Source organism: Marmota monax, unplaced genomic scaffold (genome assembly GCF_021218885.2).
Source record: "Marmota monax isolate L192 unplaced genomic scaffold, Marmota_monax_Labrador192_F-V1.1 WCK01_AAM20220418_F8-fsc00045, whole genome shotgun sequence".
NCBI classification, from domain to species: domain Eukaryota; kingdom Metazoa; phylum Chordata; class Mammalia; order Rodentia; family Sciuridae; genus Marmota; species Marmota monax.
This window is the reverse complement of record NW_026692132.1, coordinates 9,620,567-9,648,140: the sequence shown is the minus strand read 5'-3', so window position 1 is coordinate 9,648,140 and position 27,574 is coordinate 9,620,567. Positions and strand designations below refer to the sequence as shown.

Sequence of the window (27,574 nt, the reverse complement as noted above, 5' to 3'; positions counted from 1 at the left end):
TGACCTGGATGGGGAAGGGTGGGGGCTGTGAGCAAAAGGGAAACAGGCTGTGAGGTTGTGGATTTCAGACCCCGAGGAAGAGCATGGGAATCAGGCAATGTCAAAAGACAGTGTCATCCATCAGAAGGCCTGTGGGAGAAAAGACAAACAAAAAGCCAAGGACAGCAACAACAAGACCATGAAGCCCAAGTCCCATCTCACTATGTGGTGGCAGGATGGGGACAGAGTGGAAGCTTGTCATCTGGGAGCACGTTCATTCTTTTAGCTCTTATAAATTGCCCTCAGATATCACCCAATTTTGTCATTCCCAACAGCTGGATCCATTTGTGAAAGTATGTTTGTAATATTGTATACCCTTTAAAACTGCAATTGAGTACTAAATAATGGAGTGGTTTTGTTCAAAAGCAATATTTATTTTTCATGAAGATAAGAGGCATATTACATTTGCTATAGAAAATGCTGTGAGAGGAAAAAGCTGCATGTTACCGATATGACAAAAAAACATAAAACATTCTACTTACGAAAGTGTTCTGCTTTATAAGAACATATTGAATGAAAGGCATTATTCCAGGTGAGTGAGCCGTGCAGCAATGTGGATTTATTAGGGTGTGTTTTGAAATGTAATTTGTACAGTGAACTTTTTATTCCTTTGATGGCAATGGAACAGATTTATTGGCTACACGTTGGAAGTGCGATAGGTAACAGATAACCAAGGGAGAAGTTTTAATAAACATGCAGGAAAGAAAAGGATAAGTGAGTGAATACGTCTGCTTACATCTCAGCTAATAAATAAAAAGTACAGATAGGGCTTTAACTGAAAACCATCCTGTTTATTGCAGCCTGGGAGGTTTATTGAAAATTGGGTTAGAACACGGAGGATTTTTCATATTTACAGCTACAATGTGAGCTGTACAAGCTAAAGTGAGTGATGTTAACACACATTTTGATTTTGGAACAGGAAGCTGATGTTTTCCCAGGAAAATATGCAAGTGGTCCTGAAAGGGAAGTGGCTCCTAATTATTACTGTCTGCCTGGGCTATTTCTGACTGTGCTCTGGGATTTTAGGAGAACTGAACAACAGAGTACTTTATTTCACCACTTATTCCCTGAGTAAAAACACCGAACACTTTTAGGGGAGTTTTAGAAAGTACATCATCAATAAGCGTAGGTCTTATTTCAAAGAGTCAAGAAGAAATAAGCTACTTGAGGACAGCTGACAACTTGGGTCTGAGAGCACTGTACATAAAAGTCCCAATATATGTAGGCCATTCATCTGACACCAGGACCTAAACAGTAGGGGCACGTCTCCCTCACACTAACTGATTGTGGTCAGTAGGACCCTGGACTCATAAAAGAAATCAGCTCTCCTTTAACTCTCAAGACTGCAGGAAAAATGTGGTCCTCTGTGAGCAACCCTTGAGCTATGTTGATCTCAGTGTTCCCTCTTAAGTGTCTTGCTTTGAGAATGATGAATCATTTCCTACTCCTGAAGTCAGTCTCTTTAAAATAGACACAAAGGAGTCAGAGAGAAAATTTTACTCCAAATATCAATAACAAATGCAAAACAGTTTTTAAGTGGTGTAGTAGGGCAAAATTTATACTCCCATAATTTACAAGGGGCTCCCTAGATTTGGAAAGAACAGAAGACTCCAGATCTGATTTCACTTGGTTCAGAAATAGAAATTCAGAATGTTAAGTGAGGATCTAATTAGGGATTTACATCAATAAAATTTGCTTGCTTTATTAATATACAAAAGTTTTTAGGTTATAAATAATCCATGATGGCTCACCAAATATAAAATGCCATTGTAAATCCATGTGTATATATTGAAGAGACAGGAACACAAAAGCAAAATACATAAAATTATTGGCACAGTTTGGATAGTTTGAATCCATTATTAAATATGGATCCTATCAAATATTCCATCTAATTTCCAGTTATGTCAATATTTCAATGCTTAGGTTTTTGACTTTCAACTGCCCAAATTTTTTAATGAACACCATTTGAAAGGTTCATACATAATCTCCATGCCATTTATTAAAGGATTTGTTATTTTGGAGGAATTTTTGCAGAGAAAAAAATTCAAAATTCTGCTAAAACTTATTATAAGTTGTCTCTTGAAGGATCATAATAATAAACACTCTGAACAATATTTTTTGAGATGGATATTAAATGAATTAGAATGTCTCAGAAAATGCATAAAAAGAGAACTTAGTGACTTAATTTCTAAATTTTCCATATTATTATGGCATGGTTTTGGAGAAAGTCAACTATAGTCCACATTACCAAGCATGTGTAGTGCATCTCATGGAAAAAATGGTTAGGTAATTGTCTTTTTCCCACAAACCATATTTTTCCTTTTTTATAATTAAGGCAGATATCTAAGAAAAGCCTATATGTTGGTGTTTAATATACAAGATGCTTTCTTTAAGGGCTCAAGATCCAAAATGGTTTGTGATTCAAAATTCAATAAAATAAAAAGTTCATCTTCTGAATTTCCTACAGATGTGTGTTATATATTTGACATATCCCTTACCCTTATTTTGGAAAAATATTAAGGGTCTAAATCATTCAGCCATATATAAGCTCTGGTGTACCTGGTTATACCTACTGAATAAACCATGTATCTATTTACACATATCCTGGACATATGTATATATTTGTGTGTATACATATATATCCTTCACATACTACTATAAAATGCAGTCTTACATTCTTGGATATAGAAATTGATGATGCACCTTTCTACTTGCCACAGAACTAACAAAGCTAGGTCGTCTCAGCAATCACTGTATCATTATATTTCAGGCTAGTAGCAAATTCGGTTGCTGGGGGTGGGGAAAGGGTCCCTTACCATATCCTTCTTAAACTAAAGGTTCTTTCATGCTCAATGTAAGTTTATGCACATTCTTTTATCGAGGTGGTCTTGAGCTGCAGGTACAATCACACCGTTCATGGTGATCCAACTGGATGTCAACAAGAGCCATGTTCTTAGCCAGGCCCCTCCTCTTGATATTGCCAGGTTCAAACTTCAGTACCTAAGAAAAGAAACATATTTCCTGTTAGAAAGCTCTTGGAGTTTAATTAATCCAGATACCATTTACTCATTCCTTTAATAATTGTTTCTTAATTATTTTGAGAATCCAACAAAAACGATTGGCTTACTATTAGAATGTATACATGTAAGCATTTTTGTAATCATTGAAGTACAAGATTCCACTGATCTCAGAGTAATGCTCCTGTATTATCTACTTGTGGTACCAAGATGACCTCAGGTGTCTTAGTAGGGGTTTAATGACAGCTTTCTAAGAGCCTGATTCACGCTAAGTGCTGGCCCAAATATATTGTTCTTCTGACCAAAGCACAGGTAATCAATAAATACAATACTGAGTATAGTATCAACATAGAAGGGCAATTAACAAAGTTGTGAACATAATAGCCAGTGTGACTCAATGCTGGATTGAAGTAAACAGTCTGGCCTGAGAGGTCATTAGCGGTCTTAAATTACACCATGTTCACAGTCTAACATATTTGTGAAAACACAATACTTTTTACAATATGAAACATATCAGGTTCCACTATAATTTTTGTATGATAATACATGTGTATCAAAACAGCATTTCTTCAATTAATAAGTATATCCTCGATTTTTAAATTAGTAAGTTTAAACATAACTTCTTAAATTGGTAGTTTAGAAACTAACTCTTCTTCTCTGTTGTGACCTTCAATTAGTCAAACATGACCAGATGAACAGACATTTTGGAATGTTACCTGCTTTTTCAGGCCGTTCAGCTGCTTATTTTCTCTATGTTCTTAGGTTCCTATTGGTCTTTTACATCTATTTTGTTCTATTTTCCTGTTAGACTCTAAACTTGATCATGGCACCACCAAACAATTGAGCAGCATTTTACAATTTTCAAAGAACTTGCATAGACATTATATTTTTGCCATCTGGGAAATCTTAAGTGTTACCTAGTGAAGAAGGTATCATTATGCCTAGTTTATATATTAGACAGTTGAGGTTCTAATTGAGAAACACCACGTGCAGGGTCTTCCAGGCCCCTGGACCAGGGATCAGGTCCTCAGGCTCCTCATGCGCTCTGACCCAATGTTTCTGTAATGTGTTTATAACTTCCTCTTGTGTTTCAAAGGTGTGTCTGGCCATACACGTGAAGCACAGTGGGAACCTGCCTTGCTGTGTTTAGTATACTTCTGTCAGAGATGAAGGAAAATCACAGTTTAATGTCTTTATAACTTGTCATAGAATCCCCACAATTCTTTTATAAATTATATTCCCAGCCATTTTCTTATCTCATATTAAATATTTAAGGTCTTAAACAAAACTAAAGCCATCTACTAGAAATAACAGACCCAGAGTCCTCAGCCCTCTATATTCTAGGTTGCATACTCCTTCCATTGAGCATTTAGCTGTGTTGTTCCTCAGGAGTTCTGGGAAGTCAGAGAATAAATCACTGCATTTTATTTTTCATCTAAGCTAGATTTTGATTGAAAAGAATAGTGAGTATAAACTGGAAGAAAAAAAAAGACTATGTGAGAGAGTTCATGAAGGAAGCACAGACACTCAACAGTGGTTGTTATTGGTAAAGCTAGTTCAAGTGCCAGTTTTCCAACTAATTATATTTTTAATCGTTTTCTCCTATTATTCTACTGCAGTTGAAATATGTATCATACAATTCCACATGATTTATTATATGTTATCTCTCTTGATTTGATTATAATAGCTTTAGGGGCTAGAATAGTAAAAATAATCACTAATATTGAGCACAGACTAGATGGCAGGCACCATTGCAGGAGGCTCTGAGAATATTAAATTATTTGGCTCTTTCTACAAAACTAGGAGATAGAAACTTTTCTAATTTAGTTTATAGACTAGGAGAGAGATTGAGTTACATGGAGCTAATAGGTGGTAGAACTGGTCTGGCTTGCCGTGGCCTAAGCCATGTCCTTAGTCCTGTATTTAGTCTGCACATCTCAACAGCATGTTGGGCACATAGTAGCTGCTTCAAGAAATGCATCTGGGTGAACCGGAAGGTGATGCGACCAATGCAGAAGACTAGAGAAAGCTTCATATTCTCTCTGTTTTGCCCTTTTCTATGTGTCCCATCTATTCCAACTGCAAACAAACAGGAGGCAAAACAAGGGGACAGGACAGGGCACAAAACAAAGTGGTCCACATTTTGGACCAGTTTTAATCCTTTTGTGACTTTGATATAAAATTTAAAGTACTAAGTGCAGAGTTACAATGACATTTGCTTTTTCCTTCCATGGGGGAAAATGATATCGCTTCTCAATGAAAAAAAAAATAAGTAGAAGGATAAGAAAAAATAAGTTAGAAATAATAAAGCAATGAGTAAAGAATGTGTTATCTTTTGGGGTATCAAACAGTCCTTCTCATGATAGATATAAAAACCCTACAGCACCATATTTGGTAGGAGTGTTTTGGAGGGGCTTGGGAGGGTGCACCTCTATGGCTTTGTCAAGTATTTCTTCAATATAAATGAGTCACTATTGTCCAAGACTATCTGCATGTAAATCAGGCTTGGGAGCTGGGAGATGCAGGGGAGGGAAATGGTTCCTAAGAAACTGAGCATGTGATAAGTATTCTTTGTTTAAGAGAAGACCATCATTGAGGCCTGACACTTTGCAATGACTAACATCTGTAAAATCAGTGCTCTGTCAATTTGCTTTCTCATTTGACGACAAACAAAAGTGAGAGCTTTGGGATGAGAGCACAAACCTGAGCAGGTTTTCTAACTTGTCTTCTGATTGTTCAGGGATTTTCTCTGTGTTGTATATTAAACAACACAAGCACGGTATATATGTGTTTTGCTGATAAGAAGAGAAAAATGAATTGGCAGACACTTTTCCCAGACAAGACAGGAAAGTACTATTTGAACAAAGTGGAAATTGGACTGCTTTACTGACTGATCACAGCCCTGATGTTCAAAGCTTTCAGACCATGTAATAGTCTTAGGTTCAGGTACACAGCATTGAAAGGAGGAAAAAAAGCAAAGCTGATTTGAGGGAGCATGGAAAGTTAAAAGAAAAATGAAAAGCTTTTATCGAGAAAGCAAACTGGTGGGCTACAGGTTATCCGGTCACCTTTAACAGGAAGGAAGCATTGAATTAATTATAGTAGCTGAAGGAAACTTGCTAATAAGTACCATCACCAAGTGCCTCCCTATTTTCCAAGCTATGAGTCACAGCTGCAAGCACACACATGGAAATAAATATCCACTGAGGGGTAACCAGGCTTTTCTTAGCACCTATGGGTGAAAATGGAAATCTTGACTCCCCTCTACCCCCTGGAAAACTACTTGAAGCCAGACAAAGTTGACGTCTACTAAATGGAGAGTGACTGAGCCAGTCAGTGGCTTTTATATCACTACACGAAATCAAAGATGCTCGGTTTTGCAAATTACCACATCATGAAAGATATTTAACTACAGTTACTAGCCTTGTTGCCAATAAACCACTGAATGAATCATTGCCATAAAGCCATTATACTAATAAAACAATACCGGGCAGAAAAGCTATCTGCTGAGTTGGGTTCTTGTTTATTGGGAATATAAAAAAAGGTTGTTAAGGCCTTGTAACAGTTCCCAAATTAATGGCTGACATAGGAACACAAGTACATATTTCAGCACAAATGCATTGTATAAACCTGAATCATTAAGAGTTTATTTAAGATTCTACTGAACTTCTAGAGCAGGTAGTATTCAACACACACACACACACACACACACATACACACACACATACACACACATGCATACACACACACAATCACACAGTTTCTTAAAATAAAAAAATTCATTTTTGCTTCTAATTTGACTTCTTTCATGTGCATAGAATCAAAATTTTTAAGGGTTGATAGTGAATTATTCCAAAACCTAAGTGACTACAAGCCAAAACATTTGGAAAAGGGATAACATTTTCTACCTGAGCAATCACTCAATGTGCAAGCAACAGTTGTAGCTGAGGCTGAGCATTATCACAGAAGGACTGATTTCAAGTCATAAGACACAGTACTCAATAAGAAAGATATGAATGACAAACAGTTCAACAACATTACACTGAGAAGTTTGAAGGTGACGAAAGGCTGGGTTATGTAGTGAGTGTTTATAAAATGCTCATGAATTTTGAAAATGCAGTCTTAATATCTGTGAATATTCACTTCTAACCAGAAGTTTTATATGAGCACTGTAGGGGTTATTATGGGAAATATTTTGGCTATAGTGCCTACCTTTATAGAAAAAAAAATAATTAAATGATTTTGATAGCACTTTAGAGAATTAATGCCTACGTGTTTAGCCTATCCACTGCAGAGGACATGATGGGAGCCTGGCTGAGCAACTAATTCCAGAGCATGACATTAGCACAGAGTCTCATTCATGGTACAGATGGGCCTTGTCTACTGGGAAGTAGCTTGCCCAGGTCAGGCTTGCCAAGCTCTGGAAAGAAGGCCTGATGGAAGCTGGGTCAGACGGGAAAGGCTGTGCACACTCCAGAGTACTCCAATGGAGAGCCTTTCTCTTGGCAAGGAAATCATCAGGGCTGAAAGGCAATCAGAACTGAGAAAGTCAGACCAAACACTTCCACGCATGCTTGTCTCGAGCTTTACAGTGTCTGTTCTCATTCACCTCCATCCCCATGTGGCGAGGAAAACAGGTGTTGTCATCACCATTGAAAAGATGGGTGAATTAACTTTTTATAAGCAGCCTATAAACATTAACTGTTCCACATCATACCTTTATTCTTTTGTATTTATCCAGCACTTCCACCACGGACCTGTTTATATTTCTTATACAATTTCAGTAGGATAAGATCTTGACGGGAGAGTACAGTTGTAACAGCTAATGGATTTCATGTAACTTAAGTGCTTCCTGGAAACCTGAAATTGTAGGTTTCTGTGGGGATTAAGCGAGAAAAGCAGCAGTCTGCGGGGCTTTGGTGGCTGAACCTGTGTGGCCTCCTCATTCAGGCACAGCCTGAGCCAGAATCATCTAGTCCTGCTCTTTTCCCACTCTGTTGCCCTCTTTCTCAGTAGGAAAACACAGGAAAGGCATGAGTTGTGGTCTCATTCAAAGGCACAGAAAGGGAAAGGAGCAGGAAGACTCCCTACAAGCTCTCAAAATGCCATTTCCACAAAAATAGTTGAAAAGCTTTTCTTGACTTATGTTTGGTTGTAATCATGACCCACAAACTTTAGCCAGAGAGTAGAAATTTCTGGAACAAAATTTTTGTCTCTTTGGTCCCATTTTGCAATGTTAGATAAGTGTGTTTCAATAACAGATGTTTCAACAGATAATGTACAAGTACTACTTTTTTTAATCTCAAGTCTGTAGCTCAAAATTAATTTCTCAGCATAACATAGATGAGCGACTTGTCATTTGTCTTTCCTATCAAGGACCAGGTCTTAGGACTTGATACCAGTCCTTCCATTGTCTACACTGTATTAATGTTCTGTTTCTCCTAGGTCTCTAACTATAATAGAATGCAAATTTTAGTGCAAAATTCTACATTAAAATAAAAGGAATCCTCTACTTATTTTTATTTTTTTTTCCTAGAGAAAGAGTGATTCTAGAGGCTGTAAATGAATAAGAAAAAAGAACTTTTAGACTTGTGCTGTCTAACACAGTAGCTACTGACCATATGTAGCTATTTACATTTCAATAAAATTTAATACACTTTAAAAAATCAGTTTCTCATTGTGTTATGCACATTCAGGAGCTCAGCGTCCACCTGTTACAGTGATGACCATGTGGGACAGAACACGCATCAGTGTAGACAGTTCCATTAGACTGTGCAGGCAGTTGGCATTGTGACAAAAGCAAGAGAGGAAGGATTCCTATCTTTCTCCCTCCCTGTTTTCTAACCTGACTGAAGAGTCATTGTAGCCTGGGTACCGAATAATGAAAAACCATAGGTATTAATTTAAAAGGCCACTGTATTTCTAGGGGATATCCTGTTCCTATTCCAGGGAAGAAGAGAACTGAAATGATAGGATCCTCATATGTCTACACAATATGTTTTATTGAACCCTCCCTTTCATAAAAATCACTACCCAAAGTACCTTTCAAACCAGCACAAGCTGTTTTAAAGGCCACTCTCATCTTCCCCTTGTCCTTCTCCTCTGAGGAAGGAGGCTCTGACTTTGCCCTGAAGCAGGACAGAAGGCCCTCATGTGAGAGGAGCTCTCCCTATTGCTAGAGAAAAGGAGTGCTGTTGTCTTTGAAGACAAAGGAAAACGAGGACTCTGAGCAAAGCCCCCCGTTTATTCCCACTAGATTGCATTTGTTACCTATCATTTCTCCACGACCATCCACCCTTCAGCACACCCATTATAGGAAAGCCACTGAGGTCTTCATTTCCTTATGAAGTTTCCTGCATCCTTGAACACTTATATTAAATAAATTTACATACTTTTCTCTTGTCAATCTGCTTTTCGTTATAGTGTTCTCAGCCATGAGCCCAGAATGAATAGAAGGAAAGATGGTTTCCCATCCTTACTCCTAGACATTCCAGGAGGCATAGAACAACTGTTAGGATGGAGGAAAAGTACTCCACAGGGAGCCCACAAACTTTTGAGAGGAGATAATATTGTACGGTAGTGCACACTGTTCAAACCCCCACAAGAAAAGAAGTGTGACCTGGGCCATGATAGCAGCTTCATGAGGAGCGTTCTAATTTTGCATATTTTAATTCCCTAATGTTGAGCATTGAAGTATTTGTGGAGAATCACACAGGCTTGCTCTGTGACAAGTTCTCATTATTCCCTTAAGGGTGTCATCTCTCATAGAAACTCATTTCACATCTCATCAGTTGCAACCATGAGCTGGGGAAACTGCGTTTTCATTTCTCAGAGGCAAGAATAAAGAAAGAGAACTAATAGAGAAATGGACTAGAATTTTCCCTTAATGAGACGAAGCTCAAGCAAACCCCCATTTCTGGAAATGGAGTAAGCTTTCTGCTGCTTTCTGCAGGGCACTTGACGGTGATAACTGTGACACATTCCAAGGATATTTTAGGAGTCGAGGGGAAATATGACAGTGTTTGTTCCAGGTATGCAGCTGCTGACTGAGTGATTGATGCTGTTTTGTCTTTTTGTCTAGCACTTGGCAGAGTGAATTTATACAGAGCTCTGCAGTCCTGGAAGTGAAGATATTAGGACACATTTTAAAGAGATGCTTTAGAGTGTACTTTCAAAAGGATGCCAACATTGTAGACTCACTCATGACAAAGAGATCAGAGGTTTCCCCCTCTAGATATTAACTGTGAACAGAAACTTACAGGTGACCGTTATTGTGTGCAGTAGAGAAAGGAGCTAAGAGGAGGAGGGTAACAGGGCTCTTCAGATTTCTTCAGAGGTAACTTTCAGGGGGATGGGGGAGTGGGGGCCCGGTGAGAATCCTTCTGGTGTATGATTAACTCTGCCATTTCTACAATGAGAAATTTAAAAAACTAAGCTGAAACTTTTATTTGAGCAGAGAGTCAAGATAAAAATAAAGCACTCCACAAATACATCAAAGCCCTAAACTTGAATGTTTTCCTCACAGTTATTACTAGGTAGAGATCTTGTCACTTCCTAGATTATTTTAACTCTAACCTGATTGTTGCATTCTGCATTTATCCTCGGGGTATGACTAAACATTACAAAACTCAGGTTTTTAAATGTGAAGGGCAGCAGCCAATCTAGAGTTCATCAGTTCAGACAAAAATAAAACACAATGAATACAGACCATGGCATTCTCTAGGTATGAGAACATGTTTGTTTTCCTTTGAAATCAGTGGGGTGGAGTAAGCAATTCTTCTGGCTAAGAAAATATGTTCTATGTGGGTCTGAAATAGTGTTTCCACTGCCTATGGTGGGCCTGGATACTGTGACAGGACCTTCCACATTTCCTAGGCTATAAACATCAGTTATGACATGTCATTTTCATCCAACCCAGAAGTTACCTCTTAATTATTAGTATTGTATTATTTTCAGTATAAAAATCAAAGAAACTGGGGCTTAGAGTACAGCTTGGTAGTACAGTGTATAAGATCTAGTACAGAAGAGAAGTAGCATGTATCAATGCCTTGGGTTCTCGAGCACCACAAGGAAAAAAAAAAAGTTCACCCATAAAAGTCAGTTTTTCAAAACTGGAGATCTTATTTAGAGAAAACCCTCTATCTATTCCTTTGTTTTGTTGAATATTGCTGAAAAGCAATGCAAATGATATCTCCTAAAATGATGTTTACTTCATATTTCAACTTACATTTTTAAACATTTCTTCATGATGTTTTATACATTGCAAAATGCATTTCATGGTTACTATTTTATTTGGGTTATCTGGTATGATTTCTCAGCTTATTACACACATGTGAAAACCAAGTCTCTAAACTTGAGCAGCTGACAATCAAGAAGCAATTAGAGCTACTCTCAGTGTCAGGGGCAGCTCTAACACCCTTAATTCTATTCTTTTATGTTTAATATGGTGCCATATGAGAAAGCACATTACTAGCAATAAGAACACAAACACACCAATCAGAATGGCAATTATCAAGAATACAAGTAACAAAAAATGTTGGCGAGGACGTGGGGGAAATGGAACACTCATTCATATATCAATTTGGGACTGCAAATTGGTGCAACCACTCTGGAAAGCAGTGTGGAGATTCCTCAAAAAACTAGGAATGGAACCACCATGTGACTCAGTTATCCCAGTTTATACCCCAAAATCCTCAGTTATCTTAGTTTATACCCAAAGGACTTAAAATCAGTGTATTATAGTGACACAGCCACATCAATGTTTATAGCAGCACAATTCACAGTAGCTAAGCTAAGGAATGAACCTAGATGCCCATCAACAGATCAATGAATAAAGAAATAATGGTATATATACACAATGAAATATTACTCAGTCATAAAGAATGAGTTTATAACATTTGCCAGTAAATGAATGGATCTGGAGACTAACACTCTAAGTGAAATAAGCCAATCCCCCAAAAACAAAGGTTGAATGTTTTAACTGATATTATTCCCACAATAAATGAGGGAAAGGAGAGGAAGAAGAGAAGTTCAGTAGATTAGACAAAGGGTTAGGAAAGGAAGAAACAGGAGATAGGAACAGGAAAGACAGTAGAATAAATCTAACATAATTTTCCTATGTATACATATAAAAATACCTAAGTGAATCCCACCATTGTGCTCACCCACAGAATGGGTCCTAATTAGAATCATATTCCGTGCTTGTATAATTTAATCAAAATGGAATATACTTTAAAACTAAGAATTAAAAAAAAAAAAGAACACAGACTCTGGAACCAGTTGATGGGGGTTCATATCCTGGCTTTATGATTTGCTGACTATTTTATGCTGGTCAACTTACTGATCCTCATAGGCCTTGGTTTACCCACTCATAAGGAGAACAAAATAGCACCCCTTTACAACAGGTAGACAAGCTCTGAAGCGTACCTTGTAAGTGCTCATAGAGATTTGTTACCAGTATTATTAAAGGTTACTGGTCTCCTTCAATTGCTTTCCTTCTCCTTATGTATTTTTGTATGATCCAAGAACTAATTCCCAGGCAGGGCTAACCAGTATTTAGCATTTCAGAAAAATAAGCATTTTAGAAAAAAGTACTTTCATATTTAAAGAATGAAAAGGTCTCTGATAATTTATATTTTGCCATTGTTGTTACGCTTCCTTTTTGTAAATAATTAAATTAAAGTTTGGTCCTTACCATTTTCTTACTGCAACCTAAATTTTCAGTTGTCCTGTATCTGAATTGCATCATCTTTCCCAAAAGGAGTCCAGCTAAGCTGTGAAATTATTGTACCATACATTTGATTATATATTATAACAAGGCTATTATTGACCACATGGTACATTTTGAAAATTAGAAAACAAAGTCCCTTTTTCAGAATAGATTAGCCTTTCTCCAGGACACTGGCTTGCAAGCCTAGCTGGGGTAGAATTTTAGCTCCCAATCATCCTGGTGGCTGGGTGAATTACCTGAACAACCACATTCAGCAGCACTGTCTTCCATTTGCCTCAAGGTTATAGAGCTGATGTAGTTAGAAAAGAACTCAATGAAGCATCAGAACAAGAAACTGGCGAATGACATACCTCGTGATACTTTTTCACAGTTTTCCCTGAATTGCACCTGCAGGACTTCGAGTTGGCAGTTCCACAGCCACAATTTCCTCCACAGCGCTGCACGAGGAGGCAACGTGGAAAGAAGACTGCGTTGGTCAATTGCAGCTCCTGTCTTAAATTGACGGAGTAATTCCTGGGAGTGCAACTGTAACGCTTGACATCATCGTTGAGCCTGTCCAGGTCAACTGTGGGCAAACGCACACACTGTGTGAGCAAACACACACTCATAAGCACAAATGATCAGCATGTGTTTTGGGAATAGAATGGGAAGACTGTGTAAAAGACAACCCAAACTGAGGGATTAAATCTGTCCTTGGCTTCTCAATTGCAGGGCTCCTCAGGTAGAAGAACTATTTGTCTTTTGATCCTATCTGCCCTTCAAAAATAACTACAAAAACAAAACAATATGAAACCTGCAAAAGTCTGTATCTGGGCTCAAATTTTCTGGTAGCTTTTTGTATGCAAAAAACAAAAGTTCTGAGGAAAGAAAATGTAATAGTTGGCAATTTAAAATAATTGCCTTTATCTTCAAGAAACACAAATAAATTGCTTCTTGCTTCTAAATAAATCCTGACTCAAAGTCATTACTCAAATACAATTTTAATTGTATCAATGACATATTAGGGACAATTACTCCAACATACGTATCTGGCAATGAAGTTTCTACAAGGAAGCATGAGAAAAGATAAGGTTTTAGTTTTATTTTAACTCCAAAATTAACCAAAATGTTAAAAGAAATGGTCTTCTGTTGTGGGCATGATGCATGTCTGTGCCCTGTGTCCTCGATGGCAGTCCTCCACAGTGGGAGTGCCTGAGCTCTGCAGGGAAATGACAGACAGCTTTATCACAGTTGTGCCTCCTTTTAGTGGGAAAGTTATTTATTGACTCAGACCTCTGTTTCCTCATCTATAATATGTAAACATTTGAAGGGGTGAATACAGAGTGTGCCTGGTACTCATTTAATACCAGGCTTTTTTCATTCATCTTGATTTATTTGATTGCCTCTACCCTCATTTTTTCCTTTTAAAATATGGCTGACATTTTTTAAAAAAATCAAATCATTTCTCCCTCTTTCTCTCATTTGGTGATGACTTCATGCAAATGATTATGAAGGACTGAGGTTGATGGGACTACAATGAATTAACAGTGTCATTCGAAACTTTCAAATCTAAGTTATAAATCTTTGCTTGAATTAAATTTGTTGTTGTGTCCCATAAAGTGTATTTTAAGTGGTGTTCTCAAATACATCCCACCATCCATCGTTTGCCATTCAAATCCTCTGTCTGGCTCGCACATACACAGGTGTCTTCTCACAAGGATGTGGTTGGAAGGAAGCCCTTTTGTCTGCACAGGTTCCACCACCACTTCCCTGCCACAGGAAGAAGACCACATATGCTAGGCAGGCTTCATCATGCTGACCCTGGATCTAGCCCCGGAAAGTACCTTAGTCTTAACCAAAACTGCTTGAGGAGTAGCAAGGAGGTGACTTTGGGGCCAGAGGTCAGAAACCTAGGATGTGGACAGTATTATGCATCCGAGGGATTGAAGGTCATGAAGGTACAGGGTAGGCTGAGTCCATGAACTCCATATAGTCAGCAAATTTCACTGAGAATAAGAAGGAGACCAACCATATGGCTAGATGACCCCTTGAATGGCAGCTGGATTGATGTCCTGCCCCGTGTGCTTTTCAGATGTGCAACTGTGCTTCGAATTCTCAAGGGCATGGATTTTTCTCCAACTGCTATATGCTGAGTCCAGGACACTGTGGGGACTGAATAAATGCTAAATAATCACTGTGCATAATTTATTGCTGTTTTTTTTCTTTCTTTGTAAAGACATGTCATAAGTTTAGCTATAATCAATCCAGATTTAAATTGAATGAACTCTGTCTTGGGAAAGGAACCATTTTATTGCTGCTAAAGCCCTGGAAATAACTGCAAGCAAAGCAGGAAGGATTACATAAATGGATTAAGAAGTGCAGCAATCATCCATTACAAGTGTCACCTTGAGATAAATACTGTTGCTGGCCTGTGCAATACTGGGCTTGTGGACAGGGCTGGTGCAGAGGGCCAAATCTGTTGGCTGTGATAATGAAAATGTATTTGTCTAACAGGGAGGAGTAAAGAGGTGCAATTAGCAAGAAGGGATCTTGATGCATGTGAAGGCAGAGAAGGACAAGAGGGAAGAATCAGAACTGAGTTTCTACTTTAGTTCAGTTCCCTGCTGGGCGTCTTACCCATTAATCTACTTTTAATGTGGTCCCTACCCTTTCGAGGTGGGTGCTATTTAACCAAGGTGAATAATAAATGATAAAATTGAAAGTAAATCCTTTCTTCCTTTTTCTCCATATGCTCTTTCACACCAAGCACAGCAGGGATGGGGTCATAGGTAACCCACTGCTTGAAGGAAGAAGACTGCATCACTATGCAAACATCTGGCTTTGCTGTAAGATGTTGAACTGGAGTTGGGGCAGTGAGTGGCTACATCCTTGGCTCCAGGAGATCCAAGCCAAATTCTAGCATGCCTCTCCTCTAGGAATTTAGCTAAACCCCAAGGTACCCTTGCCAATAAGGGTAAGGCACATGTGCCTTATTCCCCTAAAAAATCACATTGTAGAATGTAAAGCCCAGCACTGGTTACTGTTTCTTACCTGCATGAAGAGATTTACAGTGCTGTCAGTTTTATGCATCAATTCACTGATGTGACTAAGGACTGTGGCCTCCTGTGACTGCTATAGAATTCAGCTGCCCTACTTCTTAGGGGATTGAAACCACCTAGGAACTCAATTTAGAACTAGAACTAAAAGGTGCTTCTGACTGGATGCAAATAACTTCAAAGCATGATTGCAGGCTTTCTGTAGGAGATATTGAGTTTCCAGTCAAAGAAGACTGATTAGGCAGCATGGCACAGCAGGGAGCCAGAGGAGGCTGAGCAGCAATTAAGGCTTCTGGCTCTCCTGTCAGAAGGAGGCTTCTGGTGTGCACCTTCTTGGAGGGAGGCAGGGCAAGTGGTACAAATCCAGGAAGAAGGATTGCCCTTTCCATTTCTGCTTCAATCTGTGTGGTTAAACATGGTTGACCGTTATAGAGTAGCAAGGATATACCAAATTTAATTGAAAATCCCATTAATTTCACATATCTTCCTTATTTCACCCAGGTGTAAAGAATGTCTTAATACCTCTGTTGCTCTTCTCTTGAATTTGAGTCTTGCTTTTTCATGGATCCTCAAAATAAGTTTTGTTTGTTTGTTTTGGATTTTTTTTTTGGGGGGGAGCTGTGTATCAGCAATCTTCCAGAAAGACTAAGAAGGTTCCACTGTCTTCAAAGGCTTCCTCTAGAAAAGGTGCACCGAGGAGCACCTTTCCTTCTGCATCCATGGCCTCAAGGTGCTTCCCAGTCACAAGGATTCTTTGGGTTGCAGTAAGAATTTGGAGCTGGGAGCATTGTATGGAGATGTGAAAGCACATCCTTGATCAGTTTCTAATAGATGAGGGTTTAGGAGTGGAAGAAGGGAGAGTCAGCCTGGTCTTTTTGATGCTGGCCATTAGATAGCTAGTGCAGGATCCCTGAAAAGCTCTTCACATATGAATGTGTGAAATCCACAGAAATGCTATGAACTGTATACCATCATCACTCTTAAAGTTGAGGAACTTAAACCTTTGGAAAATTAAGAAAAAAATTTGTGCACATCTTCTCTTGGAACTGTAAGGTTCCCAAGCGGACTTCACCATCTTTTACCCCTCTTCTCCTAGTGGTTGGCCCCCACCAGAAGGTTCAAATGCAACTCATTTAAGCTCATTTTTTCTAAAATCATGTGGTTTCAACATTTAGGAGCAGGTTACTGCCAAAGGAAAAATGACATCATTGTTGTGCCAGATTTCTTTGTAAACAATAGGTATCTTTACAAATGAATCCAACAAACCTTTTTTTTTTTAAATTTAATTTTTATAGTCATCAAGAAAGGAAGAAACTATTCTAACTATCTTTTAGGGACTGTGTACAGTATCATCTTGTATGTTGAATGGCTCTTTTCTCTAAAAATTTGGAGTGGAAGTGGAGTGCAAAGGTGTTAGGCTAAGGTTGAAAAATTAAGTTTCTAGAACCAGCTCTACTAAGGAGCAACTGTGATGCACAAAGATGAGGGCACTAAGAACAATGGGATCTACAAGCAGTGCACAGAGGGGTAGAGCCTGGTGCCAAAAAGGCTGGCTCTCAGATATCTAGCTCAAGGTTCTAAGGAACACATCCTTCACCAAATGGGAACTAGCACCACAATATGTTATGCAAAGTGCAAAACACTTCACTTTGATGTCACAACACTAGATTTATGAAGCTTGGTGTGGGGGTGGGAGGTGAGAGGAATATATGAATAACTGTACTTTTACGACACACAACCAGGGGCTCTCCACCTTTTTCAAGGTTCATAAATTCCCCAGGAGGAGTCTGTTCATCTTTATGGATTTTACAATCTCACTGTGATTTTCAGATTCCCTCTTCTATAAATCAGACATAATTGTGAAAATTGTTTTCACATTTTGACCTCAATTTGGTAGAGCAAATAAATGTGGAAAGAACAGTTTATACTTTCTAATGAAGAAAAATCAGGATATTTTAAACTTAAAATCATAAAATACAATAAATTTCATAAATATTTCACAAATATCTTCAATATTACTATTCCCACTTTACAGCCTAAAGTCAATGGTCGTATAGTAAACATTCAATAAATATGTACTAGAAAATGTGTGGATGACTAAATGAATATCTGAAGACATTAAGCATGAAGTTGAAACCATCTTTTTTAAAATATATGTACCTTTATTTTATTGATTTATATGTGGTGCTGAGGATCAAACACAGTGCCTCAAAATGCTAGGTGAGCCCTCTACTGCTGAGCTGAAACCCCAGCCCAGTTGATACCATCTTTTTGAGATTTGGGGAACCCTAGGAACTCATGAACTGGGGAGATGTATGCAACACATCTATGAAATGAAAAATGAGAAAAAAAGTTAGGAGATGATAAGGAGTCAAGGAAGTCTGTAGATCCCCTTTTCCCTTCTTAAAGACTGTGAATATCTAATTTTTAGACACCATGGAGTTCCCCACAGCCTGGGCTTTGCAGCTAATTGGGCCAGGTTCATGCCATGGCTCTCTACTCTCAAGATGCCACAGAACCTTTCTGAATTTATTTCTTTTACTACATAAAATGAGAATAATAATACTTTCCTGTCAAGAAATTTAAGCACAGGTCCAAATCCTAGTTCTCAGGAGGTATGCCCAATGTTATTGTTACAGTGAGTAAAACAGATGAAGTCAGATTAATAATCATCATTTTGCAGTTGGTGATGATCAAGGGAAGGAAGGTCATGGCCACCTTGATTTACATCACAAGATGATGATATGTGTGTTCACGTAAATTTCATGGGACTTAACACTGTTCTTTGCATGTAAAGATACTTGAGCCACATTTCTCAACCCAGCAGTACTTGCATGTGTGTGCACTGTAGGACCAGGGCAGTGTCCTTCACTCCAGTGGGTCACAGAGCAAAAGGATTTTATACTGGTATCCCCATGCTTCACAGAAAACCTGGTTACAGAAGACACAAGGCACACACATTCACTTTTAATAAGAACTGCTGTTCTCCCACACACTAAAAGTGACCTACGTCTTCCCTCTGCCAAGTGATATTTCCCATCAATCTACATGTGAACATAGATATGCCTAGATGGGAAGGAGAACTCTGATGAAATGTTGGGTTAGGATAGTCCCAAAGATGGACAATCTCATCAAGGAGAAAAGAGAGGAGACACTCAGAATAGAAGGGAAATGTCCTTGTACCGTTGGTGAGATTTTCTTCAAATACTGTGAGAGTGTGCCTTCCTAGACACATGCAACATCATAAAAACAAGATGGTTTTATTAATGTTTACTTGGACACTGAGAGAGTGGGGAATCTAGATACTTAAAAATCATATGGGTCATAAATACTGGCTAAAGTATAAGGGGAAAAACTGATGCCAGAAAGTTTCTGTGTAAATAATATCCCAGAAAAGTTTAGTACTTGGCAATAATTTTGTAAACTTTTAATGAGTGTACTGATTATGCAGATACTTAAAAATGACAAAATTTGGATACAATGTATGAGGTTCTCCAGATTACTGATGATTATCTTAAAGCCTTAAACAGAAGAGAGCAGAGGAGTTAAGAGAAATATCTTGGTTCTCTGCAGAGCATTGCAAGCAAATAATAATAATAGTAGCTGTCATTTATCAAGGTCCCATCAAGTGTGAGATATTCTTGTTATTATCTATTCCTAACACAATTTTGTAAAGTGTTTATGATTATAGCCATTTTTTAAAATGCAGAAAACAAAGGAGGTCTGTGACTTCGACAAAGCTACTATTTTAGGATTTGCGTTAGAATTTTATTACAAGTTTGCTTGACTTTCAAGTCCATGATCTTTGCACCACAGCATTCTTCTTTCTTTTGCTCTATTTATGTCAAATTTATGTAAACAACTCTAATATTCCTAAAACTTGATGCATAACACATGGGTTCAGGAAACCCCATGAAGCTAACCCTATTTCAATAATAAAAATTAGAAATATAGATCCACTGTGATTTGGTGTCCCCAGTATCTCTGCCTGTTTAATTTAAAGAGAGGCAGCTACAGAGGGCTGACATCTCAAGACTGATTTAGCCAATTCATAACTGGTATCAGTCAAGGGCTTTTTGAAAGTTCTCACGCATGTATCAAATAAGAAGAGAAAGTTATAAGCACTCAATTTCTTTCTTTTTTCCCCCAATATCTTTTTAGTTGTAGGTGGACACAATGCCTTTATTTTTATTTATTTATTTCTATGTGGTGCTGAGGATCGAACTCAGAAAGGCTACCTGCGCTAGGTGAGGACTCTACCACTGATCCACAACCCCAGCCCCAGCACCCAATTTCTAAAACATATATATGCCTTAATATATTTTGAAATGATTTTCTATATTCTAAATCATTTTGAAAAAGCAAAACTTGTATTCATGTGGTAATCACGCAATGGCAAGAAAAAGAAACAACAGTACATGATTTTCTTTCTTCTTTTTCTTCTTCTTTTTTTTTAAAGTATTCTGACCTAAAAGAATTCAGAAGCAATTTAAATAATATCTTGATATGAAACATATTTATGTCACTTACTCCTCAGCTTCTTATGCCAGTTATTGTTATTTATTTATAAATAATTTGTAAATTAGAGTCAAATGTTTTAGATCTTAGACCAAACTGTCATATGAAAAACAGCAGAATTGGTATTAGATCCTCAGAAATGGGTTAGTAACTGGAAACATCTAACCGTTTAGAGTGCAAAATTCATACATCCCAAACCTCATTCATTGTTATTAATTGAATATCTAGAAGTCTACTACACTTAATATTAAAATATTGACTTTTTTTTAAAGAGTGGCGTACATCAATTTTAGCCTTATACCTAAAAATGAAAATTATTTGAGAAATAATGCATGTCACTTATAACGATTTTGTTCATATTTTAATCACTACTTCTAAACTTGCTCCCCCCTTGCCATTGTGTGTTGGATTTTCAATGGCAAACACACTTTCCATTCTAGAAAGCTACGTTCTGAAATAAGCAAAGGAATAGGTTTCACATTGTTATCTACATAAATCACCTCCCAGTTACTGTCCACTCTAGTAAAGCTCAGGGCTGATTACTTCTTAATTTAGAAACATTGAAATTTTTGCAATGAGCTTGATGAAATATACACCACCCCCAAGTTCATAGGTAGAGCTTCTAAGTGAACCATAGTTTAGCTTCAGTTCGAACTACAGGGCTCATGCCAAGGCTTAGGTGGTAATTATGCAGCTTCTAGAAAGAACATCCATATAATTTTACCTAATTTTGTGCAAATTTGCTATACTCATTAGCATACCCATTAGAAAAAGTAAATGAAACTTGAACTTCAAAAAGGATTTTTTAAAAACTTTTGAGCATCTTTGATGTTAAAGCAGTAGGTTGAAATTATTGGCAAAAATTGGGTTTTGCAACTCAGTTATCTAGAGATTGCAATTACATTTGCTACCCTTCCCTCCATTACCCCCTAGGAAACTGATATATTAACTTGTTATATTATCTTCAGTCAAGAAGGTTTTATAGACAAGTTTGAGCTCATCTGTTACTTGAGAATTTTATAAAGTAGACCATATGCATCAAATTTCTAGCTTAACATTGTTTTCTCTCTCCTCCCCAAACTCTTACTCTCCTCTTGCTTCTCATTTTCAACTCTCAAAAAGAACTAAAACCTATCATTAACCTCTTCTATCAAGGGAAACGCCAGAAGCAAAATACAAAATTTAATTTCAAAACATTAACTCTTTCTGGTTCATTGTGCAAGTTCTTACCCAATGTGATCTTATTTCATGGTTTATAAATCTCTGTTTTATATATTCACATTCAAGTGTCTTAGAATCCTGCTCTTTAGAATTATGAAAAAAATTTGATAATTTTTGATCTGTCTGGGTAAATCAAAATAAAAAATGCTCACCAGATTAATAAATGACAAGCGTGTTTCTGCACGACATCATTAAGCCGTGATATTGACAGTAGGGAAGGTTTGGAGATCCTATGCCGCTCCTGTTGTAGCTGACATCTGATGGGTTCCCATTATCCATAGCTGTTTTTCTGTTTCACTTTATTCACTGTTCCCTTCTTCAAATATTAGGACACAAGCCATAAGTTTGTATTTTTAAGTTCTAAAAGCAGAAAAGACCAGCTGAAATATTAAACCTGGCTTCCCTCACTTTTGTGATACACACAGGTGGTTCATCATTAGAAGAATGATAAAAAAATCAGCACATTTATACAAATGCAGAAACTTGGCAGGGTTAAATGAAATGGTACAAATCTGCCTTCAGGGCATTTCAAACAAATGATTAAGAAGTGAAACCTAAGCCAACTGGGGAGAGAGATGATATTTACTCTATCACAAACATCAAGTCGAATGTCACCTTGAATGTTCTTACAAGGTTATTTCAATAACCAAAGGCATTCTTAATGAAACTACATTCCTTGGCCTATGGGGTGGATTCCTATAAACTTCAGAAATACACTGGGTTAATGGTAGAGTTCAGTGGTGGAGCACTAGTTTGGCCTGAACAAGGTCCTGGGTTTGATCCCTGCTGTCTCTTGTCTCTGTCTCTCTGTCTCTCTCTCTCTCTCTCACACACACACACTATATATATATATATATATGTGTGTGTGTGTGTGTATACATATATACATATATATGTATATACACACACATACATACACACACATATATTTTATATATGTATATATATATATATATATATATATATATATATATATATAAATTTAAGCTATTAATTTCTAAAATACCGAGTCTCTTAATACTGGATGCCTCAACATATCTATAAATAGAATTAATATTCCTGCCCCAACTCCCAGAGAGTCTGAGTTCTTGTGCCTGAGGTGAGCAGGCATCTGTATCTCTTTAGTGTTCCTTATATGATTGAAGTATTCAGTCAGAGTTAAGATCCATAGGAGGTCCTGGGATCACATATTCCCTTAGAGAAAATGCAAAGGTAGAATAACAATGCAGTAATAGGATATACAGGGTGGTGTGTCCAAAGAGCTCCTAACTGTCTGGGCAGGGTAGAGGAGCATCAGAAAGACAGGAGAGATAAGGAGGGTTTCCTCAAGAAAATGCTGTGGTTAAGATGCTTGAAGAAAGAGTTGGATCTCACTATTGTTGAATAACCATTTTTTTTTTTTTTGGATAGAGGTGCTTAACCATTGAGCCACACCCTCAGCCCTTTAAAAAAATTTTTTTTGTAGTTGTATATGGACAGAATGCTTTTATTTTATTTTTTATTTTTATGTGGCGCTAAGGCTTAAACCTAGTGCCTTACATATGCTAGACAAATGCTGTTCCACTGAGCGACAGCCTCAGCACCTCTCAGCCTTTTTGCATTTTATTTAGAGATGGGGTCTCACTGAGTTGCTTAAGGCCTTGGTAAGTTGTTGAGGCTTGCTTTGAACTCTCAAATCCTCTTGCCTCAGCCTCCCGAGCCACTGAGATTACAGGCGTGTGCCACCGTGCCTGGCTGTCCAATAACATTTTAAATATTTTTCCTCAGGTTTTTAAAACATGAGAATATTTTACTTTCCTTCAGGTTGACATAGTAGAGGCCCCAATACACCATGCCTTACAGAGAAGCATTTTTTGCTTTGAATTGAATCCAATCTGAGCTCTGAGGAGGTTCATTTTGAGGGTCACAGTGATCTGCACATGACATATCTCCATAACATCAGGGCCCCTGTGACTCTTTTGTCCCCTTTAACTGTGGATTTTAAGTATAAAAGATTTATGACCTAAGTTATGAACAGAAAGCCCTGGCAGGAGTTTACTAGTCATATTGGCTCAAATGTTCTTATTGGTTATATTAAAGCAACCCAGGTTCAGTTCTTAAAAGTACCCTTGATATTACGAAGTATGGGAAATAAGCCATATCTTAGCTAAACATCTCCTCATCTAATGATGCAAGCCAGCCTTGTGAGACTCGTTAGTTTAAATTTTAATAACAAATCTTATCAAATAAAGCAAAGATAGAACAGACTAGAAATTAGAGTTTTATGCAGCCAGAGGTCATTCATGTCATTTCTATATTAATTTGAGTAATACATTCAAATAAACATTCTTTTCCTAAGATCATATCACTTAAACATTTATTTTTAGAGTTCTAGTATTATTGTTTTAACTCATGATGTTTTCTCTGCCTGAATGTTCCCCTCTCTTTTCTCTTCATTCTATTTTGTTGAAACTTCCCATTGAACATATGCTCCTCCAAACTATCCCATGCCTTCTTTTCCTTTCACTTGGGACATTTACCTTTAATGTATGTGAACTACCTTGGTACTAAGTACATAGTAGATCTTGACTAAAAAAATAATAGAAAATAAATAAAAACGTTTGGAATGGACCCCACATATATCACATGCATAAAGTCAAAAATCTTCCAACTGAGTTTTGGCCAGGGTTTTAACAGGTTACTCCCCTGCCAATGACAACAGTTCTGGATAATGCCAACCCTCATCTCTGACAGAAGGGCACAGTACGTTATTGCAGAAGCACAGCCAAGGAGGGAAGAGACCAGGATGCTCACTTTTCTTCCTGATGTTAACTAGCCATGCAATCTTGACAAGTTATTTGCTTCCCCTGACTCTGGTTGCCTCAACTGTAAAATCAGGGCTAGTAATGCCTTATTTATCAAGAAGCAAGAAGCCTAAATGTTTTTCATAAGGACTCCAAACTATTACAGATCTTTGAATCAAACCAGTTTTAGTCATATACAAATACAATTTGAGCATAATACAGAACTTCATTTGAAAATGCTGTGAAACATATGTGTGATAATGGATTGACTGCAATCATGTGTTTAAAATGAATTAAATATGTCACATCACTAATTCTCACTTATTGTTAACACTTCTATCCCCCTAAGGAAGAACCCCCAAGCCTCTGTTTCTTACCTTTTGATTTCCGTTCATGGTATGACCTGCCTCGATAATGAGGAGTGTCCAAATACAAATTCTCAAGATCGTCTTGCCATGACTCTGGATTAAAGTGCTTGAGCAGATCTTCCACAGTATCAAATTCTGCAACTTTTTTGTCCAAAGCCTCCACAGTGAGAGCAGAGTCCGTTACTGATGAAGAGCGATAGGATACCCCCTAAGAGTGACACACAGTTCAGTGTACTCAGAAAAAGTCCAATGATGTGAAATTCGACACTTATGCGGCTATATGGAAGGAACATACACAGGCTCATGGTTGTAATATATCATTTGTGTAAATAACATGCAAAAGCAATCTGGCACCATCTTGCCTATTCTAAAATAAGAGCAATTAATTGGTAAAATATAGTCATTCAATTTTTGGAAATCAGAGCTAAGCTGATCATAGAACTTCCAGTTCATTTGAACTGTAATCACTTACAAAGATATAGGCTGTGTGGAAATATAAAAGTTAAGTCATCAAACTTCTTGGTTCAAGGTCCCTAGTCATCCATATATCAATTAATAATGGTGAGAATTATAGTTCTGAACTCCATCCAAACAAGTTTTCTTAATTCATTCTATTCTCCCACACTTAGCCTCTGCCCCAGGTCACCTAGCCTTACAGATATTGTGTGAGCACTGTTTCACTAGACTCTAGGGGCATTTTGATAAAATTTTTCACTTTAACCAATTTATTTACTGTCAACAGGATAATTAGCCATACAACTCTCTTGACTGACAAGTGCAAGATTCACAGGGGAAACTTATTAAAAGGGGAAAAAAAGTGCTGTGGTTTGCTAGTGATCCCAGTTGTCATTAAAAAATTCCTGAATATTCTTTAAATGAGGAATATAGCACCACTGGAAGACTGGAAAGGATTATATATTTTGCCATGGAAATAAAACATCCCCACATAAGGTTTCCAAGCACTTACTTCACTAACCCTTGTACAATCTGGAGGTAAATGAGCCATGATTCAAACATCTCTGTAAAAATTCATGACCCATTAACAGGGAAATAGAGAGCACATAGCCTCAAATGATTTCTAAATGTCTTTAAAGAAACTGCCAAACAAATAAGATCCCCCAAGGGCAAATAGCTCTTATCACTAAGGGAGAATGGAAATTAATGAAAACTTGCTTTCCTGAAACTTAACTGCAGTGTCCTATCAAGAAATAATATGCACTATAGAGTCTCAGACAGCCAACCTCTCAAATTATATTCTCACTCTCAGGCCATGTTTCCTTTCTTTAACCACTCAAGGTCCAAAGGCTGGTAAGTGATTTGATGAACCTGAAAGCATTAATCTACCATGAGTGTAACACAAAAGCAGTTTTTAAAGATGCCCTGCAGGTAAAAGGAAGTGGGGACAGGAGCTGGGGAGTAGGGTAGAAGGCATGAGGTGGTTTGGTGACTGTGTTGGCCAGATTGGGATAGTTTCCATGGTGGTGGTTGTTTTTTACCTAGAGAAAGCAGACATCTGACTTTCAGTAAGCCCTGTCACAGTAACTAGACATTCTAATCCTAGACCAAACTTTTTCTGCCATACTACTTTCATTACGTGCATATGAGTCCACTCTATATTCTGCCCAGGCATGTTCAGATAATCACTTATCTTTGTCATATGTTACTGAAGAGTTTAGAGATTTGTTAATAGTTCTACTCATGATAAAGACATCTTCTACAGTCATCTTGTTGTTATGACTCTCATCTGGGTGCCACCATATTTGTTCCTTCTGTTTTTGATAGGTGGTTCTGTTCTTAACTCTTTAATCTAGCTCTGTGTGTGTGTGTGGCGGGGGGTAAGCCTTGACGGAAGCACCTAATTTCTGTCTTTCCAACTCTCTTGATACTGCATGCTAAGGGTAGATTACACTTATAATGCCGAGTCCCCATCCAGCTCATGTTGTTCTAGATAATTTAATCTATTTGATTCATATCAAGTCATTTCCACAAAAGTGAAAGCTTCTTGTATTAGCTCTGGGGAAAACAGCTGCAAGGAGTATTCTGGGACAGCCCTTAATAGTGCCTGGAGTATAGTGTGCACCTAGATACTGAAGAGAAAACTCTGAAGTTACTCTCAGTCCCTGAGGGGGAGAGAGAAGTCTAATCTCTTCTAATATTAACTTGAAGAGCAAATCCACACCATAGGTAAAATACAAATTTGTCCTTATAGATGAGCTGTTTTCAAGTTTTAACTTGGGGTAGTTGATGGACACCGTGATGATAGTTAAGAAAATATTTATGAGTCATTAGGGGAGCTAATGAACACACAAGAATATTTGTTTCTGAAGTAAATATTTAAAAACTATTTTTGAGATAAAGAGCCAATTGGGTGTGCCTCCTTCAGCTGCACTATACATTTAATCTCATTCAGTGTTAGTTATATATTAAAAAAAATCCTTTCTAAAGTTAATCAAATTCCTTTAAAATTATAACAATTTGTGAAGAATACTCTGTAAACTCTTTTAAACAAAAACAAAGTTGGTTTATATAAAACTTAATGAGAGGTCTAATAACCCTTGATCCTACTGCAGAAGGTTCTTGAAAACTAGGTTATTAAAAAAACAAAAAACAAAAAAGCTATCTCTTTTTTGATCTTCCAACAGGGCCAAGCAACACCCTGACTTATAGTTCAAGCCAAAAATTTCCACTGGATAGGGGCTCAGGGATAAACTTTCTCAGATATTCAAACAGAGGAGCAACCCCTCTTTCTGAGTACCCGTGCTACAGTTTGGATCTTGAATGTTCCTATTATGGTTTAGATATTAGATGTCACCCAAAAGCTCACATGTGAGACAATGCAAGAATGTCTGTAGGTGAAATGATT

At 37.6% G+C, this 27,574-nt stretch overlaps 1 protein-coding gene across 5 annotated transcripts in view; it reads right to left on the bottom strand.

Annotated features, from left to right (window-relative positions):
* Positions 1–809: 809 nt before the first annotated feature.
* Pdgfd (platelet derived growth factor D) overlaps positions 810–27,574 on the bottom strand; it is a 228,689-nt gene continuing 201,924 nt past the window's right edge. For 3 of the 5 annotated variants that reach the window (XM_046466576.2, XM_046466565.2, XM_058586606.1), the window contains exons 5-7: positions 24,721–24,919; positions 13,137–13,351; positions 810–3,039 (exon numbers count right to left, since the gene is read on the bottom strand). In XM_046466576.2, the coding sequence (XP_046322532.1) occupies positions 2,914–3,039; positions 13,137–13,351; positions 24,721–24,919 (540 nt within the window). In that variant the 3' untranslated portion in view covers positions 810–2,913. Of the gene's footprint in view, positions 3,040–13,136; positions 13,352–21,720; positions 21,921–24,720; positions 24,920–27,574 lie in introns of those variants that run through there. The other 2 variants (XM_058586612.1, XM_058586610.1) reach the window with 2 other exon arrangements.